This window comes from Bos javanicus, chromosome 15 (assembly GCF_032452875.1).
Source record: "Bos javanicus breed banteng chromosome 15, ARS-OSU_banteng_1.0, whole genome shotgun sequence".
Classification (NCBI taxonomy): domain Eukaryota; kingdom Metazoa; phylum Chordata; class Mammalia; order Artiodactyla; family Bovidae; genus Bos; species Bos javanicus.
In genome coordinates this window covers 44724429-44735284 of record NC_083882.1, presented here as the reverse complement: position 1 = coordinate 44735284, position 10856 = coordinate 44724429, and the positions used below count along the sequence as shown (strand labels likewise).

The 10856-nt window shown below is 40.7% G+C and overlaps 1 protein-coding gene across 1 annotated transcript; it reads right to left on the bottom strand.

Moving 5' to 3' along the window:
- Window positions 1–7271: 7271 nt before the first annotated feature.
- LOC133261197 (olfactory receptor 10A6) lies at window positions 7272–8216 on the bottom strand. The gene has a single exon (XM_061439714.1). It carries the CDS (start codon window positions 8214–8216, stop codon window positions 7272–7274), a length of 945 nt encoding a protein of 314 aa, XP_061295698.1.
- Window positions 8217–10856: the final 2640 nt, after the last annotated feature.

Below are 10856 nucleotides of genomic sequence, written 5' to 3'. Positions count from 1 at the left end.
TCCCAACAATTGGGGAACTGTCCACTCCTCCATCTTTTGACAGTGCCTTGGAACTGTCCTGCCACCTCTGAGTGTTTCATTTAGCTTATAGATTGAGGATTAAGGTTTACTTGAATTTGACTTGTCATCTTGGACCCAATTGATTTTAATCCATTTATGTTATGCCCGTGTGCTATCTCATTCTTTCAAAAATTGTGCCCTGCCCCCTTCCCTCCTGTTTCATGTTCTTTTCCTGAACTCTGTCCAGGCACACAATGTTGCCTCTACAATCTTCTGGAGGGACAACCAGAAAATAGCTGGCCCTTGGGAGGGAAATACTGTATCATATCCAATCCCTCTAGATATTCAGGCCTTCATCTTCCATGTTTCCTACATGTGCAACATCAGCATCTCTCAGTGAACCCGCTAGGGTGGGAGACAGGCACACAGTGCCTGCTAGAAGTCCATCTGCTGGCATCCCTTCAAAGGTAATTGGGCTCCCAAGGATAATGTTTGCCACTTTGGGAGTTAGCCCTGCAGGCCATTTGGGCCCAAACCCTTACCACCCTTCTCCTAAAGTTACAAACATATCCCCAGATCAAATCTCCACTCCACTTTTATGGAATATCTGGTTTGTTGCCTCTTATCAATTTGTTTTAAGCCAATTACTAACTCCTACCACCAGGACCCTGCCCCCTCTGGGGCAACGTTGCTCCACTCCGCTTATTATTAAAATACTCTTAATGCCCCTAGCAGGGCCAGATAACCCACTCCTTTGTCATTACTTCCGTTATTACCTAAAGTGGGTCTATGACAATGAAATGCTTACCCTTGGAGGCATCCTAACCTGCTACTATGGAGGACTAGGGGAGGAAATCCAGAGAAGGCAATGGCACCCCACTCCAGTACTCTTGCCTGGGAAATTCCATGGATGGAGGAGCCTGGTAGGCTACAGTCCATGGGGCCGCTAAGAGACGGACATGACTGAGTGACTTCACTTTCACTTTTCACTTTCATGCATTGGAGAAGGAAATGGCAACCCACTCCAGTGTTCTTGCCTGGAGAATCCCAGGGACAGAGGAGCCTGGTGGGCTTCCGTCTATGGGGTCGAACAGAGTCGGACACGACTGATGTGACTTAGCAGCAGTAGCAGGGGAGGAAATCAGTGACATACATTCTCTCAGAGCAGTAAGTGGATAAGGTTTATGGCTGCTTCACCAGGTTCCCAGTCTCAGGGCACAGGCTTGGATTTCTTTACATCATGATATCTATTCCCATCTGCAGTGAACAAACAGGCAATAAGTTAAAATTGCAACCCCTTAATCCTACCCAGCACTGGTCACGCTGCAGACCTTGGGGATGCCCAACTCCAGTCTGGGGGTCCCAGGAGGTCGACCTGCATAGGGATCTGGTCCTCAAAAGGTTGTCATGCCTCAACCTGCTCAGGGATCTGCCAGTCCAGGGGTCCCAGGATGGCAACATGCCTCGACCTGCCCAGGGACCCCATTCTCAGGAGGCCAACATGCCTCAACCTGTCTGGGGATTAGATCTCCAGGAGGCTGTCATGCCTCAACTTGCCTGGGGATCTGCACCCTGATTTGGGGATGCCTGGCTCTCAGGTTGCAACAGTACTGGGTAGGATAAATTTCAAAAAGACTCACCCCTAAGGAAGTCCACCCATCAAAATTGAAGGAGGCCTATTAGTTTTTTCTTTTCCTCCCTGTCATGACTGTCTTTCAGATGGGAAATAACCAATCCACTTCCCGACAGATGCCCTTGAGATGCATCCTTGACAACTGGAAGCTGTTTGATCCTCTAACAGGATCAAACTTCTCCTTTAAGGAGAAGTCGCTTAAAATTCTTTTGCACCACTGCATGGCCACGGTATCCTCTGGGGGACAAGGAACACTGGCCTGAGGGTGGGAGTTTAAATTACAATACCATCCTGCAGTTAGAATTATTCTGCAAAAGACAAAGGAAATGGACAGACATCCCCTATTCCAAAGTTTCTTCCAACTAAGAGACATGAAGGAACTCTGTCTTAAGTATGGGATTGTTGTACCCCCTAAAAGTGAGCCTACTAGGCAAATGATGTTAGGCACAGACAACCAAGAAAAGGAACCCCCGCTCTCCATGAAGGCTCACATCCCACAGCTCCTGAGTTACCTGGTGCTCCTTCCTTGTATCCAAACATGCCCCCATATGAAGGAGCACCCCTCCACAAAAGCCAACTCAAGTATGTCCCTTAGTCAAAACTGGAGGAGAATTTGGACCAACCCAGGTCCATAAGCCCTTCTCCCTTTTAGAACTAAGACAGATCAAACAAGACCTGGGAAGCTATACAGATGACCCAGGCAAATATATAGATACATTCCAACACATTACCTTAGCCTTTGACTTGACGTGGAAGGACATCAAGGTCATATTTAGTCAAACTTTATCTGACCCTGAGCATACTAGGGTCTTAAAGGAAGCCCAAATGTATGCAACAGGGCTTCACATGTCAAGTGATAAATACCCAGTAGGGGAAACTACAGTCCCCTCCTTAGATCCTAGTTGGAATTGTAATGACCCTGAGCACATCTGGGAAAGGGATCATTTTCTGATCTGTGTGAAGGATACCAAAAAGGGAGCACGGAAGTGGTACGAGGGAACCAAGCAGCCGATCAGGCAGCTAAGAGAGCAGCGTTACAGAACAATGACTTAATAGGGGTTGCCACCTTAGTTCCACAGACTAATTTGCCAGAAACTCCTTCATATACTGAAGGTGAGACTCTTAAAGCTAAAAGTGAGGGCTTTCAAGAAGATCATATGGGGTGGTTCCAAAAGGAGAGACTCCTTTTTCTGCCTGGGAACCTCCAATGGAAGTTGATTAACTCCTTAAATGCAACCACTCATTTAGGGGAAAAGGCCCTCCAAAGATTACTAGAAAGATCCTTCAGAGGAACAAGCCTCCAAACGACTATAAGGCAAGTGGTCTCCTCTTGTCCCACTTGCCAGTTAAACAATCCCCAAGGAGCTTGAAAACCCCAGCTGGCCCAGCCTGTCCAACAGGACTGGCAGATGGACTTCACCCAGATGCCAGTTTCTCAAGGGTATAAATACCTATTAGTCATGATAGATACATTCACAGGCTGGACTGAAGGCTTTCCTACCTAGACTGAGAAGGCTGAGGAGGTGGTAAGAAAAGTGCTCCATGAAATCTTTCCAAGATTTGGTCTGCCCAGGTCATTACTAAGTGACAATGGGACATCATTTACTCTAAAGTCACCCAAGGGATCTCTAAAACATTGGGCATTACTTATCTACATTGTGCCTGGAGGCCTCAGTCTTTAGGAAAACTGGAAAGAGCCAACCAATTCTTAAAATCAGTGATAAAAAAGATAACCCAGGAGACCTCCCTGGGATGGAAGGAGGCTTTACCAATAGCTCTCCTCCACACCTGTTTTGCCCCTGAGGAACAGGTTGATCATAGTCCTTATGAGATGCTATATGGGAGACCTTTTGTTTATGTCAATAACCTCTTCCTAGATCCAGAGGCTCAGACCCTCTGCTCTTACACCATGGCCATTGGGCAATTCCAAAAAGATATACACTTGTGGGGTATCAACTAGGACCCAAAAGATTCCAAGGAGTCACCACTATATGCTCCAGGGACTCAGTCCTAATTAAAGTCTGGAAAGATGGGTCCCCAAAGGCTCAACTTCAGCCCACATGGAACAGCCCCTACCATGATATACTTTCTACCCCCACAGCAGTCAGGGTACCAGGAAATGACTTCTGGATTCACTACTCATGAGTCAAGCTGTGGAAGAAAACAGAAGAGGACACTCAATACACCTGTAAGCCCCTGGGATATCTCAGATACCTATTCAGAACTACAAATGAGTGTCATTCTAATGAACACCCCCAAAATTAGGGGATAAGATTTCTCAGGGCAGCTCTAAAGAGCCAACACAGCTTGGCAGGGGTTGCAGCCCAAAACAGGCAAGAGATAGATCTTCTGATCCCTGAACAAGGAGGGACTTGAGCCATCTTGAATGAGACATGTTGTTTCTGGGTAAATATCTCCAGCTAAGCTAAAGAAAGTCTCACAGTCCTCGAGAAAAACATTCAGATCCTACACGATCTCAAAGAACGAGCTGGAGAGTTCTCAGGGTGGCTACAATCCCTCTTTGGGAGACCCTCCTGGTGAAGGAAATTTGGAGTTGGCTAATGCCCCTACTAGTCCTTGTTATCCCTATATTGATGCTGCTCATGATTGCTCCATGTATTATCAATTGTCTAACCTGTTTTGTCGGAGAAGGCAATGGCACCCCACTCCAGCACTCTTGCCTGGAAAATCCCATGGATGGAGGAGCCTGGTGGGCCACAGTCCATGGGGTCCCTAAGAGTCGGACACGACTGAACGACTTCACTTTCACTTTTCACTTTCATGCATTGAAAAAGGAAATGGCAACACACTCCAGTGTTCTTGCCTGGAGAATCCCAGGGATGGGGGAGCCTCGTGGGCTGCCATCTATGGGCGTCGCACAGAGTCAGATACGACTGAAGCAACTTAGCAGCAGCAACCTGTTTTGTGTCTGCCCAAGTCAACAAGCAGTGCAAGTTCAACAAGGATATAAAACTACAGCCAACCACAGAAAATATCACTCACCCTTAGATGGACACAACTCTAAGGACTCTGAGGCTTGAGACTAGCAAGAGGGGGAGGCCCAATACCCCTCACCATCCCAGTTCAGCAGAAAGAAGCCAGAAAGACCTTGCCGCCCCTATTCTCAAAGAATTGGGCCTCCCATCTCTTGAGCGGGGAGTGTTAGGTAGTTAGAATAGGAAAAAGGAGGCCAGAATGGCGGTGGCTAAAAGAAAAGGAAGGGAAAAGCCCACGAAAATAGAACAAAAGAAGGTCCGGGGACTGGAGTGAGGCCCCCCGGTAGAACAAACAGCACTCCCGGCCATCCCAATTTACACAGGGCAGGCCCAGAGGGAGGAGAAAAAACATATAAAAAGAGGAGCCAAAGGGCCAGGGGTCTCTCTCTCTCTCTCTTCTCTTCTCATCTTTTGGGTCAGTATGCCCTCATGCCTCAAGGATGTATTTTCCTTTATTTTCTAAATAAAACTGACCTGTCACACGGAGCTGTAACACTGGTCCATTGCTTCAACTTTTTGTTGTGATGAGACAGAACTGAGGAAATTACACACTCCCCTGACATAACTGTGGTCAATAGGAAATTACACACTCCCCTGACATAACTGTGGTCAACTTGAAATTGACTAAGAGAGTAGATCTCAGGTGTTCTCAAACTCCCAAAGAGGTGACTATGTGAGGTAATGGATGTGTTAATTAACTTGATTGTGGCCATCATGTCACAACCTATATATATGTCAAATCATCATTTTGTACACTTTAAATACATACAATTTTGTCAATTATATCTCAATAAAACTGGTAAAAAGACAAAAATTAAAGCATTTAAAAAGAGAAATTGGTTGTTTTATTGATTATTATGTAATCAGTAAATGAACAAGTGAACTAAAGAATGATTAACAGGAAACTCTGTTTTTAGCTTCATTTTCTTATCTGTTTTTAGATAAGTTTTACTTAATTAGTCCTTATAAGAGTTATGAGAAAGAAATTTCAGGATATCAAGGGATGAGATTCAATTAAAGTTTTTTATAGATGTTTCTTTGATGTCTTACCAGGAACACTATTGTACAACATTCATATATTATTCACAAGAATTCAGCAACCTGCTAATGAAGTTTCTCTGTTTTGTTTTATTTTGTTGAAAGTTGAAGTTGCGCTCTACTCCCATTTTTGGCAGAGGTACATATGAGTATAAAGAAAAGTTTTTTCCCATTAAAATCCATGGTTGTTTCACTGGACTTTCCTGGTGGTGCAGTGTATAAGAATCTGCCTGCCAAGGCAGGGCACATGGGTTCAACCCCTGATCCAAGAAGATTCTACATGCTGCAGACAACTAAGTCTCCATGCTGCAACTACTAAGCCACAACTCTAGTGCCTGTGAGCCACAACTGCCAAGCCCATGTGCTGCACCTTGCTGAAGCCCTAGCACCCAGAGCCTGTGCTCCGCAACAAGAGAAGTCCACACATCACAACTAGAGAGTAGCTCCCACTCTTCACAACTAGAGAAAGCCCACACAAAGCAACAAAGAACCAGTGCAGTCAGAAATAAACAAATAAAATTATTTTTTAAATGCTTTAAAAATCAATGATTGTTTCCTAAAGTGCTCCAACCTCTTTTTTTAATGTCACTTTAAGCTGAAACAAACAGTGGTACTCCTTTGGTATAGATTCAATGTCAGACACTTTCTGTTGTCTTCTAGCAACATTAAAATAGGAAACAAGAATGAGATAGTATATTTTTGCAGTGTCTAATTATTCTTTCTATGTGTAAAAGATACATATAGGTTGATATGATTCATGGATAATAGAAAACAGGCACAATTTATCATGTTTATATTCTACAAGAAAAAAAAAACCATATACTGTTTGACAAATGTTGAGGTGTTGATGGCATTTTTGCTCTATAACAGAAATTTTGACAAGATTTCCAGACCATGGCTTATAAGTGAAAATTAAATATGATAAATTACTCTCAAAAATAGTAACACACTGGAAGAATATATTCTAAAATAACCAAATGAAATACAGTTTTGGATTATAATGTCTATAGGTCCTTGAATAGAACCAGTGTGGTCTTTCTCAATAAAGAGCTGTTTTTTTCAACTCATGCATGGACATATTTTCACTCAAAAAATAAAAAGCTATCTCTCTATTTGTTGGTTTCCTGGAGATGAAACTAGTCAGTAGGGCAGAGTGGGCTTTCAGAATCAATACAAAATTGTTACTATCATTTTTTAAAGGTTGGTGACATTCATGAAAGTTTGCAAACTCAGATTATTTACTCTATGAAAACCGTACTGTGAAACCTATACTACAGAAATTAAAGCAACAATGTTTGTGAAAGCATAAAACTAGTTTCTTTATTTAGCATTCTCTAGAGGAACAAAAAATTAACACACACCCATATGGCCACCAATAAACAATTTTTTGAAGAAACCATGTGACACCTAATATTAAGGAGTATTATGCATCTATGAAAAAAAATAAAACCATTAATATATAAAGATGTTCTACTATATTATCAAATTTGTAGAACTCAAAAATTAAGCATATTCATACCAAGAAATGCAAACAGTCTTCACCATTTATTAAACTTAAATAAAGTTCAATCAAGCAGTAATATCACATAGACCTCTCAGCATAGTCAGAATGTATGTAAATCCACTTTTCTTCGCCATAATTTTATCAAAGCTCTTTTCAGCTCACTGTTGCGCAAGCTATATATCAGTGGATTCAGCAGAGGTGTTAAAAGTGAGTAAGACAAGGACATCAACTTCTTGGTTTCTGGGGAGTAGCCAGATTTAGGTTGTAAGTAAGTCATACTGGCTGTGCCATAGAAGAGGGTAACAGATGTGAGATGGGAGGCACAGGTGGAAAAGGCCTTTTGCCTCCCAGTGGTTGATGGCATCTTCAGAATGGCAAAGAGAATTCGAATGTAAGACAGAATTATCAACATGAAAGGAACCATGATAATCAAAATGGTGCCAGTGAAGGCATAGATCTCAAACAAAAATGTGTCTGCACATGCCAGCTCTAGCACTGCTGGAGTTTCACAAGAGATGTGATTGATTTCACTGGGGCCACAAAAGGGAAAACTAGAAACCCATGTTGTTTGCACAGTACCTAACATGAAACCCAAAGTCCATGAGCCTGTAACTAATTTCATAAAAACTCGTTTGTTCATAATCATTGGGTAGCTCAGAGGAGAGCAGATTGCAGCAAATCGGTCATAAGCCATTGCCCCTAGGAGAAAACATTCAGTCCCACCAAAAAAAAGAATAAAATACATCTGTGCAAAGCAGCTCACAAACGAAATTGACGTTTTTTCATTGGAGAGAACCACCAGCATTTCGGGCATAATGACTGCACTGATACTAACATCCACCACAGACAGGTTTTGGAGGAACAGGTACATGGGAACATGCAGGCTCTGTTCCAGGCAGATGACAACTATAATGACGACATTTCCTATCAGTGTCAGCAGATAAATAATCAAGAAAATCCCAAAGAGCTGCCCTTGGAGTTCAGGAAAGTTAGAAAAGCCCAAGAGGATAAACTCAACCACAGAGCTTTGATTTTGCCTTTTCATTTCAATAGTGGAGCATATTTTGCATTTATGGGCATAGTATATAAATTATGAAGTCACAATTCAATAGCTATGTTTTCATTCAACCCTAGATATTCTTAGGAGAAGATAAAAAAAGGAACTCATTCTGACAGAAATTCAGTTTGGCAATTTTGGAGAGTGGACAATTATTCAAATTAATGAATCTTTTTCCAAAAAAAAAAAAGAGGAAGTGAAGAAGTCTGTCTCAGAAACCTTGTCTGAAAAGTACAAAATAATATCAAAATTCTTTTCCAACTTGTGTAGCTTGAAAATGAAAATAGTCTTAAAACAAAGGTTTTATAAAGTATAAAAGTTAACAACTGGAAAACCATACCCATGAAATTTTTTATAAGTCTAATAATTCAAAGACACAGCACAGTCAATTGTTATTTATTATAACTATTTGTCTACTTCAAAATCCCTTTTGTGATTTGGTTAAATATGAAAACTCTGCAGAAAAACAAAAAGGGACTTGTGTTTCAGATCTTAGGTGGTCTATAAATAATGTGAAATGACTTCAGTTTACTGATTTTTCATAGACTGTGAAATAATAGTCAATTATCTTGCAATTGGCCTTCACAGAAAATATACAGGGTTAATTCTTTATGTTCATCTTTGTCATGATGATTTAAGAAAAGTCCAATTTTGATCATTCCAAAATTGTGATTTAAATGTGTTTTTTCTCTCTATTTTTTCTCTTTTACTCTCCCTCTCACCAAGAAGTTAACCATTAATTATTCAACAAACACTGGTTGAATACCTACCATTTTCTAGGCTCAGTAATCTCAGGTACACATTTAATCCCACAACTCAACAAAAAGCTGAAAACACTACACAAAATAACATTCTATCCTTGTCTCGGTATTCTCTAAGTCCTAGCTCTATCTTTGTCCATTGTCCATTACCATCAATTGTCAAAAAGTTCATCCAGGCTTTTCCATAACATCTTACAGAAAAGATATATATACGGATTTAGATTATACATAAAAATATGAACTCTAACTCCCTCACTAAACTATTAACTCCAGGAGTCAAAGATTTTTATTGTTTTTTGCTATACTCACAATGTCTATAACAGCCTCTGGCCCATAATAAATGTTAAATCAACTTTGGATTAATAAAGGAATAAAAAATCAAGAAAATCCAAAAAACCTTTAAGGAAAAGAGAGTCTAAAAGGAAAGTGCACAACACTTTTAGGAAGCAGAGGTGATAAATGCTTCAGACATTCCAGTGAGGTATGGATTACTTCTGATTTGGGACAAAGTACAAAGAAATATAATCATAGAATGTCATCAGTGGGAAGTACCTTAGGTGAGATAAAGAAAACAAAAGGAGGAGAGATGACCTGCTCAGATCAAAGGTTTTTGATGACAACTTAGCATCCCATTGAAGGCCTACTGGCCATTGTGTGGTGACTTGAAAATCATCAGGAAGATGATGTGGAACCCAGAAGAACAGAAGGAAACAGCAAGGTGAAGACATTTAATGTCCTGGGTGAGGATCAGTAGGACATTAGTAGACACTAGAAGGCAAGTTGATTTGTTCTGAATAAATCATCATTAAAATTGAATGTCTGTATTAACCATAATAATTATGTTTAGAATATAAAAATCACCTAAAATTAAGAAAATATACTCACAAGATCAAACATTTAAAATAAATTTCTAAGAAAGAATAATGTGTATTCAGTGCCAATATTTAAAAGTGGATGGGCTTTGAAATTAGAAAATTTAGAGTATAATATAAATAAAATGAAAACTTCTTAGGACTGATTTTAAGCATGTTATGGAACAAAATGTGAGTGGTAAAGAACAAGTGACCACAGATGTTCCACAATATTCAACTAAGACTATAATGCTCTCTTGATAACACACTGACACAAAATACTTGAGCAGATCACTCCCTCAGGTTTCATCCTTACAATGGAAAAAAGTAGGTGTTGGACTTGTTAAACAAGTTCCCTTCCAGTTGCAAACTTCTAAGATTTGATTTTAGTGCATGCAAAGTACTTGACAGTTCTAATTATTGCCTGAACCTTTCTCTGAAGTGGGGAGAAAAATAACTTGACCAGCATCAACATCAGTTTACTGACTCAAACGTTTCATCTGTGTCTAGTGATTCCTGAGCACTGAGACATCGCTTCAACAGCATCTCCAACTATCAGTGGAAGACGAACTACAAATGGAACACCCACTAATGAACCCACAGCAGAATTTTCACTTTCTTACCTATTGAATCTGTCAATTTAAAGTTCACACTACATTGTCAGAAGTATCACCTCTAGTCAAAACCCATTTCCTCATAAGTACAACTCAGTGATTCAGTGTACTGATGCTAGAACATTATATGGCATTGAATCATATGCCCTGGAGAACTCATCCCTGGAGAACTTGGAATGACTTTGTACATGCTTTCTTGTATTTCTGCGTAACTAAAGATACTTGAACTTGGGCCCCTCAGGTGAGAAATCTCAGGGGGACTAACCTGGAGCACCACTCCCTCATATTCCTACAGGGACTAAACACCTCCTTACATAAGAAACTCAATTTCACCATGACATCTCCCAATAGCAAGTAGAAACAGAGGCTGAAAAAAGTTGTAAATATGAAAGAAGAGAGTGG

Bases quoted from the DNA above. Each gene is read 5' to 3' on its own strand.
- LOC133261197 (XM_061439714.1), bottom strand. From the start codon at position 8,216: ATGAAAAGGCAAAATCAAAGCTCTGTGGTTGAGTTTATCCTCTTGGGC.